The sequence below is a fragment of the Musca domestica genome, unplaced genomic scaffold (assembly GCF_030504385.1).
Source record: "Musca domestica strain aabys unplaced genomic scaffold, Musca_domestica.polishedcontigs.V.1.1 18, whole genome shotgun sequence".
In the NCBI taxonomy this organism is placed as follows: Eukaryota; Metazoa; Arthropoda; class Insecta; order Diptera; family Muscidae; genus Musca; species Musca domestica.
This window is the reverse complement of record NW_026712238.1, coordinates 4,227,873-4,252,607: the sequence shown is the minus strand read 5'-3', so window position 1 is coordinate 4,252,607 and position 24,735 is coordinate 4,227,873. Positions and strand designations below refer to the sequence as shown.

The 24,735-nt window shown below is 32.0% G+C and overlaps 1 protein-coding gene across 4 annotated transcripts; it reads left to right on the top strand.

Annotated features, from left to right (window-relative positions):
- On the top strand, nt 1-24,735 carry LOC101901499 (leucine-rich repeat-containing protein 20). 4 transcript variants are annotated; one of them, XM_059120868.1, is made up of 5 exons: nt 20,332-20,507; nt 21,176-21,262; nt 22,610-22,753; nt 22,824-22,991; nt 23,054-24,735. In XM_059120868.1, the coding sequence occupies exons 1-5, from the start codon at nt 20,468-20,470 to the stop codon at nt 23,206-23,208; spliced, it is 594 nt and encodes a 197-aa protein (XP_058976851.1). In that variant the 5' UTR covers nt 20,332-20,467; the 3' UTR covers nt 23,209-24,735. The 4 variants fall into 4 exon arrangements, with proteins under 4 accessions (XP_058976850.1, XP_058976851.1, XP_058976852.1 ...); XM_059120869.1 differs by lacking the exon at nt 20,332-20,507 and adding an exon at nt 20,969-21,095; XM_059120867.1 differs by lacking the exons at nt 20,332-20,507; nt 21,176-21,262 and adding an exon at nt 1-602.

Here is a 24,735-nt window from a genome sequence, read left to right as displayed (position 1 = left end):
GAGCTTTTTAAACATTTGAAAAACGGAAGACTTACCAAGCGGTTTGTAACTGAAAAAACAGAAACTAAAACAAAAATAAGTAAAATAAATTATTTCAAAGAAGAATTTATTAAATAATTAATTTCGCAATAATAAAAAGCAAAACCAGTGCAAATGTTTTATAGGCAAACTTTTTAAAGTGCAATATAATTAAAAAAACGAACAAATTTTCTTATAAATATTTTCTCAATTGTGAAAATTGTTATTGGAAAAGTAAAATAAAAATAAAAAAAAAAATTGTGAACAAACGAAAAACAAAGAAAGAAATTTAAATAAATCTTTTTAAAAACCATAAGAAACTCCAATCAAAATGCGTCCCTTCGGAAACGACATCACTAATATTGCCAACAATGGCAATAACGGTAATAACGGAAACAATAATAACAATAACAACAACAATAATAACGGAAATAATGCTGTTGATATCCCCATGGTGGAAGATCCTCGGGTCCCACCCCACATTGCTAGAATTGGTGGTATTGTCACATTTTCACCTGTAGCTGGCCAAGGAGTTATTCGTGTTGTGGGACGCTGCGAAGATGCCAAAGAGAATAATATGTTGGGTAAGTTAAGAGAAGAGGGATTTTGGCAAAGCTATGAAAAAGATATATACTACTACAACAAAGTAAATACCAACTATAAATAATGAACTAGTCCTAAAAAAATTGGAGAACCAATACGATCGGAATAATTCCCACATATGTAAGTGGATTCGAAACAGAAAATTAAAAAAAAGATGAAGTGTTTGTAGAAGTGAAAAATATCGTAAATGAAATAAGCCGTGATTAACAATAAATCAGAATGTCCGAGTTGAATATCAGCTGAAGACGAAATAATAATCCCACAGTTCTAAAAATAAACAAGCACATGTTTTTCTATAATATGCCTGCTTTTAACCTGGCAAAAATATTGGTTATTTTGTAAGTAGTTACGATTATTTGGTAGCGGAAGCTTTTCCTGAGTGCTATGAAAAATATCTTCAGGTGGAAAATTATGAGGCAATACTAGAAATTTAAATACTTTATTTTTAGTGAAAAGTCGAAATCTAAAGAAAACTAGTTCCAGTCGGAGCTACGGACCAGACTCCGATATCGAAGCAATTATTTAGAAGATACCGACTCCGAAAACAAAAATTATGGTGACAACCCCTTGCTTTTCATCGTCCTCTAAAAATTGGAAATTCGACTTTGAACTATGACTGCAACAGTAAAGTAATCAAAAAATAAAGATAGAAGTAAAACCAGTAAAGAAAATTTTTAAAGTCGAGCGGGGCCGACTATATGATACCCACATATTTAGAAGAGCTACCCGTAACATATAAATGTTTAAATATATAAAGTAGACCATGCCACTTACAATCGCTGTTGAATACGTATTATGGCTTTAGAGCACTTATAATTTGAAATCGAATGGAAGAAAGAAAGAGTTATTCTTCTCTGAATCGATGTCCACTAATTTTGAAGGAGGCACTTGTGTCTGAACCGGTTTTCACCAAATTTCATTCTTTTTGAGCTGATGCACAACAAACTTTAAATCGGTTAAAAAATATTTATGGAAGCTATATCCAAATCTGAACCGATCTCGATAAAATTTGACAAAGGCTATTAAGACTGTAAAAAAAAAATAATTGGATGAACAACATATATTGAAGCTACAGCTATATCTAAACTGATTTTCACCAAAATAGACATGTGGTGTGATGTGTCAAATTCCATGCTATTTAGACGAATATTAGACATTTGGTGCGTAATAAAAGGCAAACTGGGCAAAGATTTATACGGGAGCAAAAATTAAATTTGGAGCTATTATCTCTGTAGGTGAGAAAAGAAAACCAACCGAATGGTTTGGCTGTAGGTTCAATTCTGATTTTATTACCAAAATATAATTCTTAAGTTTTACAAAAACTAATCTAACTTAACCTAATCGCAGCCACACAATTATTCTTATCTATTCTAATATTGAATGGAGAACATTGCAGAGCTGCTTGACATTTCATTCAAGTGGTCTTGTGCATATACTAAGTGCATATCTTACACATTATCGTATGCGGCTGGGAAATATGTAATTTTACAATATATATTGTTCCCCAGTGCCTCAACCGCACTCAAAAGTATGTACAAAGTTTTTTATACAATCTCCAATCTCAATAAGGTTCGCCCTTGGGTCAAGGAGTAACCCGATAAATTCCATGCTTACATGATGTTTATTGATTGAGAGAATTATTTAGATACACCAAATTTAAAAAAAAGATCGCTGACATGTTTTGCATTTTATAAGAAATAAAGAGTTGGGCTGACCTTGCAATGATACACATATTAGGATTTGCAAAGTTGGAACAAAATTCTATACTTATGAGAAATATTATTTTCTTTAAAAATGTTGACATTTTCTGTGGGAGATAATAAGAATGTGCGGACCGATATTGGCCATCTCCGAACTCGATAGAAGTTTGATAATAATATTGCCAAGTACATGGTACACCGCTGGAACGATTCCAAATGTCCTGAAACGGATTTCGTCCAAAGAGATCTAGTGTCTACAACAGTTATTTCGATGAGGCACGTTTTGGCCTTCTGTAACGCCATTATTGAGGGTTTAAAAATAGTCCGTCTTTGAATACACACCACAATTTAATAAAAGTTTGGTCCAAAACTTACAAGTTTCTACAAATTTTGCCTAATAAAATATAAAATAATAAACCGTTTCCGTACTTAAAAGTATTGCGAAAAGTTCACTTATCTTTAAGCAAAAATGGCGCTCTATCCCTCTTTTTGTATGGGTAAACAAATTTTGAAAAATCTGTCAAACAGCGAATTTGATACTTCATTCAATAAAATTTAAGTCGTCTGCAAAGTGTGGCTATGATCATCAAAATACCAAGGCTATACGAAAACTGGGCCCCTTGGTAAAAATTTCAGACTTAATATACACATGCCCAACATTTTAGCCACCTAGGTCAGTCCGAAAATAAGAGTGATAACCACAGCAGGGCATGCATAAAGTCATCTTAGAATTTAACAATTAAACAATTATTTAATGAATTGCAAATGGAGTGACATATATAATATTCCCTATGCTATGTATGCTGGAGGGTATAAAAAGTAAGCCAACAGTTGTTACAGTTGCACTTGAGTGGAAACTTTAGGGCGCTTGTAGTATCATCAGATCAAGAAAAGTTAGGTGCAAGCTAATGTTCACAAACTGTGATAAACAATTAAACAAAGGCTGAAGTCGTGCGAGGCCCACCATGCGATACTGAACAACGCTATAATATATTGGAAAGCCCTCTTAGATTCAACCTCATTTTGGTCGATTTCGTTTTTGAAAAAATGCCAATAGTCCTGGGATTTTTTTTTTTGTCCGATGGCATTTGCCCCATATTTTAGCCCTCTGTCATGTTGATAGGTATTTAAAATAATTTCACACAAGAATTGTGGTCCATTTTACTCACTAAAATGCTAGATTTCTGCACTGTTATCAAGTCGAACCTATTGTCGATTAGTTTTCAATTGTGTAGAGTAAGTGCAAACTCACAATTTTTTTTTTTTTTTGGTTTATTTTAACCCTTAAATATTTTGCCTAACCTCATGTTGAATTTCGTGAGTATCGAACTATAATTTCGACCTGTATATTATTATCCCAGCATATGGTGTTGCAAGGTATAAAAAATATTACAAAATGTACAATTCAAGACTGAAAGTTAAATTGAAAAAATTGTATTCAATAAAAAATCTGACAAAAAAAAAATTGGTTGGCTTCTGTCCCGCAGATAACTCTTCCCCCATGTAAATTCCCCGGCGTTGATTGTTCTATAATTGTGACCTGTTTTTGTTCCATTTTACGCATTAAATATTTTGCCACACTATTTTATTGTGGCAGGTTCTACACAGGGAATACCAATATTACCTTTAATAATCCAGCGATAACTAAATTAACATTTTTCAAATGTATTTGTTGTAATTTTACATGATGTATTGTATGGCGGTAAAAAATGTCCTAGTGAAAAATGTTTCAATCAGGCTTGCATTGCTATTTTATACGTGCTTACAATATTTTTTAGCATTTTTTGGTGTTCTGTACTATTTAAATTACTAACAAGTATTATTTACTACGTTACTTCCGTATTAAGAAACAATAATTGCATTCAACAATATTTTTAATACTATTTTATATTCTATTATTTAACAACAATATTATTTAATAACATATATTTATTTATAAAATTGTAGCTATAACTAAAATAATTTAGCCAATGGCTCATTTGTTCGACATAATGGCTATAAATCATATTGCAAAACCAATTACATATTGGTTAATTGTTATTTATTAGCACAAAAAATGGGTTATCGGCTACAATTTACCAAAAAACAATGTCCAAACAAAAAAAATAAAAAATAAATTCAATCAAACTTAATAATGTCTGGACGTAGTACCCAATCTAAGCTGTGCTAATTTCGTTATGCCGCTGCCAAGAAAGTAAAACAAAAACCAAATAAATTTTAGCCCAAAAATTTCCCATAAATAACATTACTAAAATTGCATTAACGGGCATGTAACTAGTAATAACTTTCATTTGCCAGCCAACTGACCGCTGTAAACAATTTTACAATGGTTTTGGGATTTTTAGATTTTATATAACTTACACTACATGCAAGTACGAAAACAAACATACATTCTCACACATGTTTGAGCATAGCTTGTTATATTTTCCCACTTTGAAGACAGTGAAAATTTATTCTTTTAGACCGTTGTTATGATTGTTTGGTTAATTTCTTTTTTCATTTGAAAAAATGAACCAAAATTTTCCGCAATTAAAAATTTTTCATTTTTAAAGCCTAACATTCACACAACACTTTTGATAAGTGGTAAAAACGTAATTTTTGGTGTTTTGATTGCTTGTCTGTCTACTAGTTTAGCTGTCTGTCTTTCTGTCTCTCTGTCAGTCATCAAATGTGGTTAGGCTTTGCCACCTCATAGCGGCTAATCATCAGCACCTGAAGCAAATGTTAAAACGTCATGCATATGTGTGGTAACATAATAACATATTGCGCGGTAAATTGTTTAATTAGGTCGACTAAGTTGTTCCCTATATGAAAGATAATTTGCGAAATGTCAACGTCGTTGTTAGGAAAATTAAAAGTTAATGACATATATTATAAATTGTCTGCATGGAAGTAGCAGATAATCGTTCTCCCTATAACTGTGATTAATTTTATTTCATTGTAAAAAAAAAATTAACTAGATGTTGTCTTTTTAGGTAAAAACACAGAAAAGAATCCGATACGGGATAGAATTATTGACAGCTGTATGCTAAAACTTGACTTAAAGATACTACATAAAAATTATGTCAGATATGGTGATTTATAGTCAAATGTGGCGATTTTCAATTGGTTTGGCGAGTTAATTTTTAATTTGACAACATGGTAATTATTTTAGCGGATTATAAAATACGATCAGTTGGCGATTTCTTTAACGAATTGTAGGAAATGACATCAATTTGTAATAGATACGCACAAAAGCTAAAACATTGAAAATCAGTAGTTCTACTGAGCGCTGCATTTTTCAATATCAAAAAATTATTGAAAAATGTGAACACTTTTAAGGGCTGTATACCATTTTCAATTTAAAAATGTGGCAGTCAATTATCGCAAACATAATTTATGTTGTCCGAGAAGCCATAAAAATTATGAACTCAAACGTTCCATTAGGTTTTTCTTGATCTTTTCCGGAAGCTATTGTAGAATTTAATGATATATATTTTCGGATATTTTGACTTGCTACAATCCCGTTTAAAGGAAGTTTTAAACCATATTTCACCAAAAGAAGAGAAAAATATTTTGTGACGATTGGGCATGTACCTCACAATAAATAAAAAAACACGGAATATCTATTTATAAGGGCTATACCAAAAGCTTGACCTATATTATTATTTATAGTAAATAGCGTTTGTAGATAATATGAACTCAAAATGTGAACATTTGGCGAAGTTAAATGAAACCAGTAAAGAAAGTCTTATAGTCGGGCGGGGCCGACTTTATGATACCCTTCACCACTTTGCTAATTAAGTAGAGCTCCACATAACAATTAAAAGTTTTTATGGGAGAATTCAATCATACACGCTATGATTATAAGTATAATTTAAAGTTTAAAGGGCTAAATATGCCGAAGCATTTGTATCTTTTAAATGCGGAATTGTATTGCCCATTTGGTGTACAATTAATTTGAAATCGGATAAAGATATATATGGGAGCTATATCCAAATCTGAACCGATCTCGATAAAATTTGGCAAAGATATTTCTGAGCTGTATTTGTTATATTTCCCTGAATATCGTTGTTACGGAGTGCATATTACGGTTGTGGGTAACAAATATAACAAATCGGATGAATAATATAAATGAAAGTTATAGCTATATCTGAACCGATCTTCACCAAATTTGACATACTAGCTTCTAGACTCAATTCGGTCGTATGTGCCAAATTCCATCCCATTTGGGCAAATATTAGTCGTTTGGTGCACAATAAAATGTAAATCGGACGAAGTTATATATGGAAGCTATAACCAAATCTGAACCGATCTCGATAAAATTTAGCAAAGGTATTTCTGAGCTGCATTTGATATATTTCCCCAAATATTGTTGTTACAGAGTGCATATTACGGCTGCGGAGGACAAAAATAACAAATCGGATGAACTATAAGCTATATAAGCTATAGCTATATCTGAACCGATTTCGATCAAATTTGGCATACTTTTTTTCAGGCCTAATTTGGTTGTATGTGCAAAATTCCATACTATTCGGGCTGATATTACACGATTGGTGCACAATAAAATGCAAATCGGACGAAGATATATATGGGAGCGATATTTAAATTTTTACCGATTATCTCCAATTTCAATAGGGTTCGTCCTTGGGTCAAACAAATGTTGTTTGGAAAATTTCATCTCAATCGGATAATAAATGCGACCTGAATTTTGTTTACAAGAATACATGGACAGACGGACGGACGGACTGACATGCATAAATCAACTCAGAAAGTGATTCTATGCAGATCATCAAAAGGAACTATGGGTCGTTCTCGTTTCCTTTTGTTGTTACAAACAAATGCACAAAGACATAATACCCTGACCACCTTGTGGTATAGGGTATAAAAAGTGAATAGTTTTTGTTCCATTTTTTTTTTTTCAATTCTTGTCATATTTTTTATCGCATGCGATTTTTTCAATTTGACTTACAATTTTGAATTGTAAATTTTTAAATGTTTACACCCTTCAACACTACGTTTTGAGGGTATTATATGCATGTCGTAATTATCGTCCGATCCTCACGAAATTTGGCATGGGGTTACGGTTGGGGTCAGAGGTGCAAATGGACTAAAAAATTTAATTTTTTCTAATTTTGTAGTCGCTCTATAGGCCGCAATTGAAACTAATCGACAATGAATTTCGGAAGAGGGAAGAAGTCTAGCATTTTGGATGACCATTGGATTACATTTAGCTGTAAACTTTTACCAAATTCTCCGGGCCAAAAAATTAAGGGTAACCTCTGGGCGGGGCTCTTTGACATTATATCAAAAAAGAAATCTTCCAAAATGGATTTGGATATAAGGGGACTTCGTACATATTGTAGTGTTGTAGGGTATCACATGGTCGGCCCCGCACGACTATAGCCTTTGCTAACTTGTTTTTTTTTTTATTTTTTGGACGGGATTATTTACATATTTATTTATACATATTTTTCTTCATATTTTATTAGAATAAGTTTTTATTTATTTTACTAACTATTCATTTATTTTAAAATTTAACTTATCATTATTATTTTTCATTTATTTATTATGTTTTGCCGTTATCAGGACTGCCTTCATATTAAATGTACCTTCCTCAAAAATAACAAGTTACCATATTAAAAAAAAATTCACACCCTCGTTTTTATGTTAACATGCTAACTTTATTGTGGCCAATAATTGTGTTTATTATACTCGTTTTTTTCACCTTTTGTTTTGATTCTTCCATTTCATCAGCTGTGGTTTGACTACTGGTTTTGTTGAGATTTCAAATATTTAATTTCAACAACAAAGGTTAACACACAAAAGAAATTGTAAACAATAGTTATTTTATTGACGTAATCTTATCAACGCTCTTGTCTATCCATGATATGGCTTGAAACAAAGTATTCCCTCGATCCCCATTCAAAAAAGAGACAATTTTGTATTTTGAAATTTTGGTTTGACACCAAAGCTAACTAAACAGCTGTTGCGGTAATATTTCTTCATTTTATACATCCATACATACATTCATATGTAAAAAACTTTAATCGTAAAGCGTCATTTTAATGACCCACTTTTATAAATTGCGACTAATTTAAGTTGTCGTCTAATTGCCAGCAATTCTGCCCGAACATGGCCTACTACAACGCAATTTCTTTTTGTGGTTAATTTGTTTTAGTGTTTTTTGTTACTTTGTTTTGTTTATATTTCGAAGGTGTTGGAGGAAAACACTTTTGTTTGGAGTTTTCATTTTGCTATCTTATCATAACCTCTGGCTGAGTGTGGCGGTGTATGGCATTGTTTAAATTGTTAATTATATTTTTTGTAAGTCAGCATGTAAACAAAGTAATCTGTCATTTACTTTCTTTTATTGTTTGGTTTTATTTTTGTCATCACTTTTGATTTTTTATGTTTTGTATGTATTTTTCGGAAATTTAATGAATGAATGAGTTAGAAATTGCAAGGTCGTTCGATGTTATTGACTAGCGATCGATATGGGTATGGAAAAGGTTCATACGTCTTCTTCGTGTGATTAGATATATAAATGACTGATAAAAAAAATGAAGAACAGTGAACGAACTTTCGAGAAGGCGGTCAAAAACAGTTGTACACAAATTACCCCAGAAAATATGGGTCAACAATTAATTTTCATAATTATATTTCGGTATTGTTTTATTCAATGAGAACTCAAAATACAGAACTACGACAAAATTATCCAAAAAAGCACTTTATTTATTTACACTGGACAACTGGAAAATCCAAAATTTTTAGGAATATGTACTAAAAAGTACGAAAATAAGTAAATGGTATAAAATTTTGTGTTTGGAGAAGGGAGGTGGGTTTGGAAATGGTATTGAATATGGCAAAGAGTGTAAGAATGAAGTTGGAAATATGTGATTTTATGTATTTTTTTGTTTCGAATTTCAAATATAATTTGTCGAACTGCAAATCTATATATATAAATGTAAGTTGTGTTAGTTACTACGCTTATAACTTAAGAACCAATGGACTGATTTTAACGATTCACACAAATTCGGAATTGTCTCCTCTCCGAAAAGGATAATATACAAAAAATCGCGTAAAAATGTGATATATTAAAATTTTCATTTTGACTTTTCAAATGTACAATAGTAATGTTTTATTTTGCATGATTTTTTTCCCATTTTGACTTACTTTTTTCTAATGTACATTTGTAGTGTTTTTTATATTTTATTTTTGAATTCGAATATTAATACCAATTTATTTAATTGACTTGATTTCTTGAGAACTGAAATTGATGGCGGTTACATGGAAGTGTAGTACCGAATTACGTGATGGCGAAACGGAATAGATGATATCGAAATAATTTAACGCGGTCACACCAAAGTTAAAAGATAATTACTTTTTCAAAATCGCTAAAAAATCATGAACAAGAGATCTCATTGAAAAAATTCTCAAATCGGGAAAAAATCGAAAAAAAATTTCAATGGAATCGAATTTTAAAATAATAGTACATTCTATAGACAGACTTTGTAAGGATCTTTAAAAAATCAGCGAACAAGTTAAAGATTTTTTCTATTTGTTATTTTTTTTTTGTCAAGTTTTTTCAATTTGTATTATCATATTGAATTCAGTGGATTTTTTGTGAACAAAATCATCAATTGATTTGGCTAAAAAATTTTATTTATGCCACCCTGGGGTAGGGAACCATCATACAGATAATTGCCACATAGGAATTTATTTAAGTAAAGTCCCCACATTGGAGTATCCCCAAGTCAACTTTCACATCTAATGTGTGGTCAGAAAAGAAAATTTTGTATTCTATTGAATTTGTAACCCCCAAGAGAATATCGGCTGGGAACGAAGATTTGGGATGTACATATATATGAAATAAATTGTGGAAACATGAACAAATTACAAATATAAGAAAGTAGCACGGGACCGAATATTTGTTGAATCATCATTGAATTATACTATGATGAAAATATGGACTTTAAGGGGTCTCCAACTTACAATTTAAATGGCAAATAAAATTAATTCCCATCTTATCATTCTGCCCTCAATTATGAGGTGGATAAAACTATGTTTACTTATTTTAATCACGCGAAATGCTATGACATGCTATATTGTTCTGCTATATTTTTGATTTGGCCTCTATTTCTCATCTTGGATTATAAGGGGTAGAAGAAAGTTTTCAAAGTAGGTCGGTGTTTCGGAGTAGTGCCCATATAAAGAAGGTACCTCCTAATTTTACCATATTTCAAAGAATTTGGCTAATAATGTGTATTAGGGGGGTGAAAATCTTACACAAAAAGTTCAACATATCTACAAATTTTAGAATTTTCTCCATGTAATAATACCCTCTCAATGGGTATAAAAAAGTAATTATTTTTGGCTATTATTAAATCATTCAGCCCTCAATTATATAGTATACAAAATACAGTAAATTCCAAATTACTGCTCATTTGACTGGCGATAAGCTCACACATCCACACAGTCGAAGCCCATGGCTTTAAAAATGGCTACAGGTATTTTAAAACACATTTTTAATCGACCTGTACGTGAACACTTATATCAGTTATATCTGTGAATAATTATGCTTGGGCAAATATGCATAATAGACAAAAACTACGGGCCGGCAACGCGGACCGGGCCAGCTAGTGAAATATAAACACAAGAAATAATAAATCCACAAAATATTGAAGTTCCGAAATATTGCCATGTTTACGTTAGAACTTTTTGTAGGGTTAACCTTCTTTGAGAGGATTTATTTGAAGTAAAAGTAATGGATATGACAATTTAAATCCAAATCCAGTGGGTTAACCCTCATATATATAAACGTACTATATGAGGGCTATACCTATATTGAATATTTTGTAATCCCCTTAGTCTTATGGCTGCAGCGGGTATATATCGTTTGATACGATCGAAACGTCTCTCATCGAAATAATGGTTTCAGACCCTTAGTTTCATTGGACGAACACCGTTTCAGGACATTTTGAGTCGATTTAGCGATATCCGTCCGACCTTCACCCTGTCTGTCTGGCTGGTGCGCATTATAACTTTTGATACATGGTAATATTAAACTAAGATCGAATTTGCAAATGGGAAATAATGGTCCACTTTTCTAGTACCTCTTCCCCAAGAAAAAGAGAAAAAATCATCCGATTTTGTTCAAACTTTGCAAAACCTAATATTGGTATCAGTGAAAAGTTAAATTAGAAAATGGACAATATTGCTCCACCTATTCTAGTACCTCCCCAACAAAGGGTTAACATTTTGAACAATTATAACCCTTATAACATAGGAATCGAGAAAGCGATTTTCCTTCGTAAACTTCAATATTTTTACAAACTATCAAAATCAATATGGGTTCATCGGTGAAGTCCATTTGGTACCTCCTCCAAAAAAGTTCACAATTTTTAATAATAATGCCTTTCACAATGTGACGATGTTTTTAACAACTGTGATTATAATATGAATATGGAATAAATCGGTCAACTCGTTCTGGTACTTCTACCACTATGGGTCAAATTTTTAAATAAATAAAATTCAAAATAGAATTTTAAATTTTTTTTAGTTATTAAATAAAAATTACATAATTCAAAATGATTCAACGATTATTCCGTTAACTTCGAACAACGCTATACTTTCATTATTTCTAGGCTCATTTTGGGCTAATATTATACGTTTGGTACATAATAAAAGGCAAATCGGACGAAGATAATTATGGGAGCAATATCCAAATCTAAAACGATCTCGATAAAATAGGCAGAAGATATTTATGACAGTTTTATCTGCATCGGGCAATAAATTCGACGGACGGACATGCATAAGTCGACTCAGAATGTGATTCTGTGTAGATCACAAAAAGGAACTATAGGTCCGTCTCTTTGCCTTTTGCCTGTTACAAATAAATGTACAAATACATAATACCCTGTCCACCTTGTGGTGTAGGGTATAAAAATGGGATGTGTAGGTCCAAATTTTATGGCTTAGAACTAGTTGGGTGGAAGTTGTGAAGGAAGTCTTCAAAATAATGAAAATCCGGAGATACCGTTATATGGGACTAGGGAGGTACACAGGGTGAGGCTCTGTCCCCTCCACAGTGGTAAATATTTGACATTTTTTTATGTTTTTCATTGAAAAGTTGGTCTTACACCAGTTGAGGATACATGTAAAGTCTGGTGTTTTAAGAACTATATGAAGTTTAAAAAAAAAACAATAAATTTCAGAAAAATTCATGAAATATCTATTCGAATGTTACTATACGATTCATATAATTTAATGTTTGAAGATTATTTCAAGCAACAAAACACAAAAATAGTTTTAAGGCATTAAATCTTACTATCGTGGCGGCCAATTGACCGGTCCCGAAAGTGAAGTAAAATGTATACCATTGTTACGCTATGTGGCATTGTTGTATGTCAGAACTGGCATTTTGGGCAAAAAAAAATAATAGAATATCATCTCAGGGTACCGCCCACCAATCAAAATTATTTTACGATTCGCAGCATATTTGAAGATTGATGCCACCAATCCATAAACGGCACCAAACTTTACAGGGAGAAATTTTTTATGCTGTGAAAAAGAAATGTCCAATGCCTAAAAGAACATCCATAATATTGGTTTTTTCCTCCATAATGCAAATCTTCATTCATTCGAGTTTTCCTATTTGAAAAAATCGAGAGTTCATTAACCCTTATGCTACTTGTGGGCACCCCACGTTGTTGTAAATAGATCGAAACCACACATTCGAAAACAAATCTAAAATAAATTTTTGTCAAGTCAAATGGGACGACTGGCACAGGGCAATTAAAAACAACAAAAACATATTTCGTGTATAAAATAATAAATAATAACAACAATTGTGTTCTATAAGACAAGCTATAAATTTTCTGAATATATTAGATAATGGGACATATTGTACTTAAAATGTTTACAAGTATCTTAAAGAAAAAGTTCATTCTGAAAAATTTTGATTTTGAAATAAATTGATCTTTCCTATATTTCTAGATCCATATTTTGAGGTTTCTATGACCTATTACTTGGATTTATCAAAAAATCCCATTTTTTGATCATTTTCGTTGTCATGCTATATTGGACGAAATTTCCTCCAAATATTTCAATTAAAGCCATGTCCCGAATTCAATACATTTTTGGGATATTTCAATGCGAAATTTCCTCAGTTTTTTTTTTCATAACACCTAATGTAGAATATTTTCCAACTTGACACAATTTCTAAATGTGAAATACAAAATGTGTAACAAGCGGAAAATTGTACTGTCGCATCTGTTTAAAGACGCAAATATCCTCGTGATTTTCGTCATTTATTTATTTATTTGTAAATAAAATTGCCATCATTGTGTCTGTCCGTCTCTCTATCAGCTGCATGAAAAGCAGGAAATATAAATATGTGTGTATGTATCCATGTGCATTTTTTTTGCGATGCAACAATTAAGAAAAAAAAATGGTGTAAAAGAAATTTTCCAATGTGTTGATATTAAAATGTTGTTGATCTCTTCCTTTGTTTTGCCATCGGAAGGCCAAAATAGTAAAACGCATTTTCTTTTAAAGTCTACGTTATTTCTTCGTTTTCTCTTTCTGTTTTGATTCTGCTCATAATTCTTTCTTACTCATTGTTTACAGCAAAATGGGGGTAAATTCGCTTTTATATAAACATGTATATGAAATGAATCAAGAAGTGTGTTGTGAAATTGCCGTGTGATATTGGCCATAACTTAGTGGAGCGTAGATGTGTTGTTTTTGTATTATTGTACATTAGGGTGGGTGAAGATTAAATGGGAAAATAGGTTAAGTTTGTTTATATTAAAAGCTTGGCAAATTTGAGGGGAATTCATATTTTGTTGTTTCTATCCACCTCCACTTTGAAAAGGAGGGTATATTAACTTTATCATTCCGTTTGTAACGTCCCTAAATATTCATCTTAGACCCCATAAAGTATATACGATACAGCCCACATTATTTGATGTCGAGCGTCAAAGTTTAGCAGAACAATTTGTATTGTGTCTAGGATAGTCGGTATTAAAAATGAGATGTATCGGTCCACGTTTTGGTATAGTCCACATGTAACGGTACCTTTCGATATTCGGTATTTTGATGATTTTTTTTGTCATATTTTTTCACGGATTTGTCTAAAAATCGGTATTTGTATATTTGTGGTGAAACATTGTATGTAAAGGCCAACGTCTTGGTATAGCCCCCATACAACGGTACCTGCCGATAATCGGTATTTTGATGCTTTTTGCCACATTTTTTCACGGATTGGTCTAAAAATTAGTATTTTTGGATCATAATGCGTTCTAGCTCCGGTAGCGAAACATTGTATGTATAGGTCCACGTTTTTGTATAGCCTCATAAAACGGTACATCCCGACATTCGGTGTTTTGATGATTGATTTGGTTTCTGTATTCCCACAAAGAGATAGATTTTTAATTTTTCCACCGATTTTTACCTTAAGTATTTTTCTTGGTGGTCCCGACTAACGTAAGATAATATTTTTGGAAAAAGGAACCATTTTTCAGGAGAGGCGTCATTTTTATATGTCTTTATATATTAAGGTCGCATTTATTGTCCGATTGGGATGAAATTTTACATGAAACTATTGTTTGGCCCAATAACAAACCCTATTGAAATTGGTGGTAATCGGTTCAAATTTGATATAGCTACCATATATATCCAATTTAAATCTTATTGGGCGCCATATGTATAATGTTAGCCCGTATTGGACGCTTTTTGACACAACCGACCGAATTCCATTAAGAAGAAAGTATGTCAATTTTCGTCACATCCGTAATATGCTGAATAACCACAATATTTAGTTCCAGGCCTAAGATACAGATCGGATATAACTCCCATTATTAGTTAATTACTATATCAAACCTTTTATATTTCTAAGCGATCACAGTTGCTGTGGTCTACGTTTATTTGTTAGGCGAAGTTATTTTTTATAAGCATAGTGATGTAAGGTGTCATGTAGTCCCCCTGCCGAATTTTTTCCCTTCTCTATTAGTTTTTATACTCATGGCTATCATTTGATACCGCCAAAACGTGCCTCAACGAAATAACAGTTTTAGACCCATCAAATTCGTTTCAGGGCATTTGGGGTAGATGTAGCGATGTCCGTCCGTCTGTCTGGCTGGCTGGTGCGCACGATAACTTTTGAAGGGAGTATCCAATTTGGTCCAAACTTGGTACATCGTTATATTATTAGCAAACTTAGATCAAGCTCGGAGTTGGACAATATCGATTCACTCCTTCTGTTGCCTCCTTCACAAAAGTTCAAAATTTAAAAAAAAAAATATTTTACTGCACAGAAATAGAATGTATAATTCGATTTTGCTCCAATGTTGCAAATCCTTATATTTGTATCTGCGCTAGGTCAGGTCGAAATAGGCAAAATCGGTCCATTCCATCAAGTACCTCCCCCACAAAGAGTCAACATTTTAAATGATTATAACTCTTATAAAATGTGATATAAGAATCCGATTGTCTTCAAACTACAGACATCATAAGATTTTGATTATCCCAATGTCTGGTGTGAAGATGGAATGTTTTCCTAAGATTTAAATAACCAAAACGATCATAAAATCTGAAATTAAAACAAAATCTGCTGTGAAGATGGGATATATCGGACAACTCCTTTTGGTACCACCCCCACAACGGTCAAAATTTTGAATAACCATGAATCTCATAAAACGTGGAATGACCATCCAATCACTTTCAACCTAGGCACATCTTAATATTTCAACCAACACAAGATCGGCTGTGAAGATGCAATATATAAATCAACTCCCATCGACAAAGGGGGGTTAAAATTTTGAATAACCCAAACGCTGATAAAAAGCGAAATAAACTTCTGATTCTTTTCAAATCCGACACATCGCAATATTTTTATTAACACAAGATCTGGTGTGAAAATGATATATATCAGCCTACCCCTTCTGGTACCTTTCCCACAAATAGTCTCAATTTTTAATGCCCATATATATCATAACTTTCGAAACAAGCCAGCGATTCTATTCAAACTTGGTATATCTAAACATTATTCTCAACAAGACATCTAATGTTAATATGGAATTTATCGGCTCAGTCCTTCTCGTACCTCCGCCACATATATTAGAGTTGGTTCAGAGTAGATAGTGGATAATATTAGTCAACTTCTTCGGCAGTTCAGCATTTGACTGTTTGTCGAAGGTCAAATTTAAGGGAGAAAGGTAGGCTTGTATTTCCCACAATGCATCCATATTCCATATAGGCCACGCATTTACTTAAACCTCAAATATAAACATATAAATTTAATTTTCAATACGATCCTTCACAAAGGTAGTACCTATCATAATATCATTAAATATATGTATATAACTACGACATAGAAGTGAATATGGGAGTGTACAGACAAAAACATTTTGTATCGCTTATCTGACCCACATTCATATACATATATACACGTGATTGTTAATGATTCTATTGCCTTAGTCTCCCATACCGTACACAATTGTATAAACAAAATAAATTCGCCTATACTTAATTACGACGTTCTTAATAATTTTTACCAAAAACGAAAGAAAGAGATTGGAAAAAAATTGTGAAATTACAAAGCAAAAAAAAAAAACAGTTTTTGGCAAATTTTCAAAATTGCCTCACAAAAGGAAAATATTACGCTGTGAAAAGACCAAGAAAAGTTATACGCATTTTCACTTGTGCTTCTAGAAATCCCCGTGATGCGCTAAATGTTATTGTTAGCCGGGCAGACAAAGGCCGCTTTGGTCGAAGCAGACTGTATGTCTGACGTCAAGTTTATGACAATTTTCCACGGAAAATCGTTTTCACAAGTGATTAATGTATTTAGCTGGCTTGTTGCGCTTTTCTTAATGATTTCTTTGTGTGTGGCGTGCCAAGATGATGGGGATTTAGTAATGGTTATCTATGACAACCTCCCAACAAAGAGGAGAATTCAATTTGATGCTTCCGAGTAACGTGCTTTCTTTTGGGATTTTTCCTATGTTTGATTTTGGCATTATTTGTTTTTATATTTATTTTCTAGGTAGACAGGTAGGTATGTATATCACATAATTTGCTAAAAGCGTGCCATGCTGTCACTTGGTTGGCAGTCATTGGCAATTTATGTTTTTTTCTTTTGTTTTATTTTCGGTACCTATTCGTTTTAAACAATAATTAAGTACAATGATTTATCAAATGCTAGCTCTGAACACATTGTCCCGTATGAAAATTGTTAAAAGCAAAAACAAAACAACTTTGTGAACAAAAAATTGTTGCTGTTGTTACTGAAAAACACATTCAGTAATTAATTAATGTTTGCACTTTTAAGCCATGTACGAGAAGTACATACTTATGCACATAGGTATGTGTGCAGCCAAAACAGACACATATTGTACTTCCTACTTTCGGTTATTTTGACTCCGTCATGTTTCATTTTCCTTTTTGTTAACTACGAAGTTGATCTTTGCACTTTGGGTTCAAGCGTTAATTTTCCCATTGCCTTGATGCATTTTGCGTTCTTGTTTTCAAAGAAAGAAAGAAACACTTTTGGCAGCATTCCAAACAAAACAATATCTGGGTACTTGTACAAGTGTAATGACCTGAATTGTGTGCATCAACCCATTTTCAAAATGATTCATATGAAAAATGATGTGAAATGTATGAATAGAGCTTTTTTTAAATGACTAACAGAATTTTTTGGGTGTGAAAGCTAATTTTTTTGAGAAAACAATTAATTGAAGAGACCAAATGAATGAGAAATGAAAGAATTGGAGAGCTTTGTGCACTTAAAGAAAAAAATCGGAGTTGACATTTTGGGTGAAGGACGAAAATACATATTTTTGCTATGATTGGAATATATGGCCAAATCCCAAACAAAATCATAAAGCTGTAAAAAAAAACGGGGAAACTAAACAAAAAATGTTGTGTTCCAGAACTTCAAGAATGTGAAACTTTATACAGGTTCTGAAGCAGAGCAAAATATGACTAAAATCTAAAACAAATACTTTCAATTGGGGGTTGCCCTTATATAGGGACTATACCAAAAAGTTGGCCAACGTGGTCCATTTTTTAAAGCAATGATTTTTGAAGTAATCCGAAACTCTATATACATTTTTAAAGCTCTACATTAATCTAATCTACATGATCAGCTTAAAATTTTAACGATTTAGCCATGCACGTCTATGGAAATCACTCTAGCTTCCCAACAAAATAACGAAGATTGAGAAAATTTAACTCAAAATTTTTTAATTTAGATTCGCAGGATTAATGTTTTTTTTTTTTGGTATATTGGACCATATAGTAATTTTACGTGTTTATATAGGCTTCCATATAAAAAAGCGAGTAAGGAAAAGAGAACCTTGTGCTTTATTTTGAAGATTTGTTTCTAGTAATAACACCCTGAAAAGGAGGGTATATTAACTTTGTCATTCCGTTTGTAATATCCCTAAATATTCGTAAAGGATAAAATTCTAAGTCGATCTAACGATGTCTGTTGAAATCACGATACAGCCCACATTTTTAGGCGCAGAGCTTTAAAATTTGGCAGAACGATTTGTATTGTGTCTAGGACGATTGGTATTGAAAATGAGATATAGCCACAATATATTCGGTATTTTGATAATTTTTGCTACAGTTTTCCTCGTATTTGTCTAAAATTGGTATTTGTAGTTCGTAATGGATATTAGCTCCTGTGGCGGAACATAGTATGTATAGGTCCACGTTTTCGTATCTTGATGTTTTTTGTCACATTTTGTCATGGATTTGTCTAAAAATTGGTCATTGTAGTTACGGTGGCTGAACTTTAATGTTTAGGGCCACTTTTTCCTATAGCGCACATATAACGATACTACCGATATTCGGTATTTTGATAATCCTAGTTACATGTACCAACGAAATTGTTTCAAATTTGGTATTTAAGAAGATTTGGTAGACGACAATCCTTAAAGTAAAAAATTGCTTATATAGTTTAAATATGGCCTCACCCATTTTATGTGTTTTTAAAGACTAACTTATTTTTTACTTGTTTTTATTTTAAAATATGTTCCTTAAATACTTCAAAAACTAGTCGAAAGGTGTGGGTACATAAGCAGCTTGAAGCCTTCATATGGCATATTTTGTTACATATCACAAAGGGATGCCAATTCCGAGGTGGAATCCTGCCGTCGTTTCCCATTATAATTTTAAAATTAATATGCCTAGCCATGATGTCAAGCTGCTTATGTACACTCACCTTAACTTAACCTAATCGCAGCCACATAATTATTCATAGATTTCGTAGAGAACGTTGCATATATTGGTTACCTAGTGAACGCATCAGTATCTGAGTGCATGTGTCATGACCTTTATTATCTTACACATTATTGTATGCGACAGCTCAGATTATCACTGAATTTTACACATGCGGTATTTTATAGCAGCCGTCCTATGTTCGGTATTTTAGCGACTTTAGCCACATTTTCACCAGAATTGTTTTATATTTAGTACGGAATGGCAATGGAATTTAATGAAAAATTATTGAAATTTGTAAAAATTGTCAAAAATGCATATCATAACAACATCCGATTGTCATCGCATGGGAAAACATACATATCTACTTATTTTTGACAAAGACTTAAACAACTTTTAGATATCAATTTTCCTAAACATTGATTCCTCTACCATGCTTGTTCTTTTATGATATGAAAAAAAAAAAAATCAAAACTGGCAGATTCCTGCAAGTATTTTTTTGATAAATAATGCTGATAAATAAGAAGTTATAACTAACGCTGAAAAATACTTTCAATCAAATGCAATTTTAACAAACAAATCCCCATTTTTGTGTTTAACACCCAACATTCCATTATTTTTCCCAGTGTATTAAATATGAGAGTATTTCTCTTTAAATTCTCTTAGTTTCACACACACATTAATTTTACGAAAAATAAAACAGAGAAAATGCCCTCAATTATATTGGCCGGTTCACTTTTTTACAAAGCAAATCATTATTAATAAAATTGCATGCAGTTAGTCTCAACTCGTGAAAGAGAAAAGAATACGAGTGGAATAGACAAAAGAATTGATTAACAAAAAAATTAATAAACTTTTATAAACAGAAGATTCTAGAAAGGAGTGAAAATAAGGCAGTTTTCAGGAAAATAAACATTGGAAAAGTGTTGCAAAGAATGGCCCACAATACTCAATACAAATTAGATTGGTTTGAAGGTTGGCTAATGAAAGACAAAAATAACAAAAAAAAAAACTGTAATTTTAAGAGAACTGGATTTTGGGTTCACAAAAAAAAAAAAAACAAGAAAAAAATTATTTAGTTTAAAGAGGATTTTACTGTGATGATTTAGAGAGCAAAATAAAGGCGTAGATTTTTGAATTTCCAGTTTTGAAATAAACTCTTAATCCATAAACACAAATGTACATACCACCAAGTGTAGCTGTGAGTTACTAGGGTTATATAAAAATTTATTCAAAATTACTTCGATTAGTCGTTGAGAATATTCACACATGGGAAAATAGTGCCCAATTATTTTGGTAACACCTTACGTTTTAGATGTTTTCAACTTTTTCTCATAATGTTTTCTTCAATTTTTTTCAAAAGTTTTGCTATAAAATTAACCACTACTATATTTGCTCTCTCATTATGAAATTAGTTATTTTGTTTCGAGAGTATCTACACTCTCCCTCTCTCACTCACAACACCATGAGGAACAATACAATTTACCACTTCCCCTCACTTTTAGTTTTTCGCTGAGTGGGAAAGCGATCGCATGCTTGGTTGTCTGTCAGAATTCGGTTAAGGTGAACCCAAAGAAAGAACCACAAATAAAAACCAATTGAATTTGTTGTTTTAATATTGTGGTCGCACAAATATCTTTTAGGTGTCTTAAAGAAATACATAAAAATGGCTCATCAGGTTGTTAAAGTTGTTGAACGCTGTGACGCCGCTAACGAAACTCAAAATCTAGGTAAAGTACATACCAGTTATCAATTAAAACATATAATTAAATATTATGGAAAATCTTTTCCGTTTAAAAATAAATTTATCATAGCCCTATTTATGACCATAATGTTGTCTATTTTTATTTTGGTCATATATATCAACATACATATTTTTATATGTTTGCTAAAATTCTTTTGTTAAGAGAGGGGCAGAAAAAGAGAGAAGCCTAAAAAGCAAATTGCAGGGTTGCCAAGTTATACCATTTGTTGTTGTTTGTTATTTTATTTCAGAGACGAGCAAAAATCGATTGGAGTTTTACGTTATTAAGACGAATGTCATAAAATAAATAAAAATAAGTCAAAAATGCAAATAATAAAATATTTACCTTGAGTGATTAGAAGTATATTTTACGACAGATCAAGAACGATCCATTTTTGAGTGCAACAAAGCTCGCAAAAATTGCTGAAAAAGATTTGAGAAAAGTATGTTGCCCTCAAAAAATTAGAAATATACTACATAAGTCGAATTACAATAGAAGAAGAACTGGACATGAACCTCTAATCAGCAAGCGAAATAAGGAAGTGAGATTGCGATTTGCCAGGGAGCACATATCAAAAGATTTTTCATTTTAAAATAATATGCCGTTCACGGACGAGGGCAAATTCAACCTTTTTGATTCGGATGGCAGACCTTATGTATGGAGAAAGGTAAATGAAGCGCTTTTTGTCAAAAATATGAAGCCTACAGAGAAGCACGGTGGTGGGTCAGCAATGGCGTGGGCCTCATTTTCAGCCTCTGGCCCTTGTGTATTGCATTTAATTGAGGGTATTATGGATCAGACTATGTACCCCAACCTTTTTAAAGAAAGCTTGCCACTCTTTAAGGCGAAGAATTTTTATTTTATCGAGACAATGATCCAAAACACAAGGCTTATAAAGTGCGTTCATGGTTGCTATATAATTGTCCCAACGTCATGGATATACAAGCCCAGAGTCCAGACATAAACCCCATAGAGAATTTATGGAGCTATCTCGATGGAAAAATCCGACAGCATACCATATCTTGAAAAGAAGATTTTAAGAAAACTTTGTGGGAAAAATGGCAAAAAATTGAACCTTGCCTTTGCGAAAAAAAAACTTGTCAAAAGTATGCCAAAACAAAAAAAATCTTTAGTTTCGCTTAGAGCTACCGTATCTCGAAAAGGAAAATGGTATTATAAGGAAACATAAAAATTTCAGAATTTGTTTCTCCAATGTCATTGCCATAAAAAAAAAATTCTCCACATTTTTAAAGAACTTAAATTTTACAATTGAATTATGTATGTCTTACAGCAAAATGTAATCTATTTTATATCTCTTTTCCTTCATTGCAGATTTATCCGAGTGTGAATTGATGCAAATACCTGATGCTGTCTATCATTTAATGCGCAACACAGAATTAAAGACATGTGATCTCAGTGGCAATGTGATTAAGAAGATTTCACCAAAATTCGCTTTGAAGTTCACACTTATAACAGGTGTGTGTGCAACGCTTGAAATTTAATGACAAACACAAAAATCATCATCATTTTTTGTTTATTATTTCAGAATTAAATTTATCACACAACCATTTGAGCAAATTACCAGATGAATTGGCAGATTTGAATAATTTGGCCAAATTAAACATTTCACATAATTCATTTATTGTGTTACCACCGGTGGTATTTAAAATTCCCAAACTACGAGAATTAGATGCCAGTCATAATGCCATAATTGGTAAGTGGAACAATGAAGATATAAATCATGCAAATCATAATTAAAATAATAACCCTTTCTAGAAATCGATACCGATGAAATTATCACCAGCGATAATTTGGAAGTGGTCGATCTGCGTCACAATCCCTTGGGCCGCACATGCCATCGCCGGCTGAAAAACATTGAAACGCCATTCCGTTTGGAAATATCGGAATATAATGAAGATGAAGACTGGTAAAAAAATGTAACAACAAAATACGCTGTGTATATACCTACATATGTATATTAGATATTGTCAGTGACAATGACATTTATTGAAACAAAAAAAAATATCTCAATGTTAAGGAGGCATTATTACTTAGATACACACACACTTATGAATTACGAAAAAACTCATAATATACTCGTTACATTTTTACACACAATACCTTCATCACAGAAATTCTTCATTATATATCACAAAAAAATATGTATAAAATGACACCTGATCAATTTTAGTTGTTTAAGTTTACTTAGACTTAAGAAAATGTATTCAATTCCCATTTGTGATGGGAAAACAAATTACTTGCCTTAAAACACATGAAAATGTTCAGAAGAAATTGTATGGATCTTAAATGTTCAACACATAGAAAATTTATTAGATTTTTTCCATGACAAATATTAGATTGGTTTAATGACCAAGAGATCTTAATGTCCAACTAGAAAAATTGATATTTATTAAATGCAATGAAGCACATCTTGGCTGACCTTAAATATGAACAAGAAACCTAGAACTAAATAGGTATACCACTGCACAATATTAACTCCATATGGCAAAATGACATCTTTGCGGATCACATTCATTATGACTGACTTTTCAATGTAGTGGGAAAACTATTCGTGGTGCAAAGATTGCAAAAGTGCATCAGATAGCACTGACAAAAATCACATCATACGCAAACTTTTTGGAAACCCTATTCAATATACAGTATAAATAAATCCTATACTTAGTTCATGGTAGAACTTAGAAGGTAAAATCTTGCAATCATATGTTTAAATTTTTTTTCAAAATTATTTCACAAAATCGGCGATGGGTACTATTTTTTGAGCAGTGAAATTTGAGAAGGTAAATTACAGAAAATGCACAGCTGGGAAGGCTCATTTGAAATAAGGTTACCTTTATTTCATTGTGCCATGATATAGTTTACATTTTCTTTAAAACTTAATAAAAAAAAAGCAGAGAAAAAGAGTACCTCTCAACATTGAATGAAATTTGGTTCTAATTTTGCATTACGTAGTTACAAGGTCGCAAATAATTTATAAAATATATTTACATATCAATTGTTCGATCTATTTGGATTCTTAAAATGAGAAGAATCTCAAAACGTATATCAAAACTAAGAAAATAAAATTTCCTTGCATTTTTTTTTTCAAAAATATGAGTTTTAAATTTGTTCTCAGCAATAAAAGAATTTTTGATATAAATTTTCACTGACAGATGGTATGACATACAATTTCTTCGTATTATTGTACTATAAAGTATTGTATATGTGTTTTGTAAATTTAATTTATTAATTATAAGCAAGAAAAGAAGAAAATCAAAAAAAAAAAAAAAAAAACGAAACAAATAATATATCCAAAGATAACTTACTAACACTTTTTGTACTTACAATGTCTCAGCACATAAAACCTCATCATATGAGATTCTCTCTATAATTATTATTATTTTAAACCAACTGATTTGTTTTATTTTACTATGAACTGTGATTGTCATCTGATTAGCAAA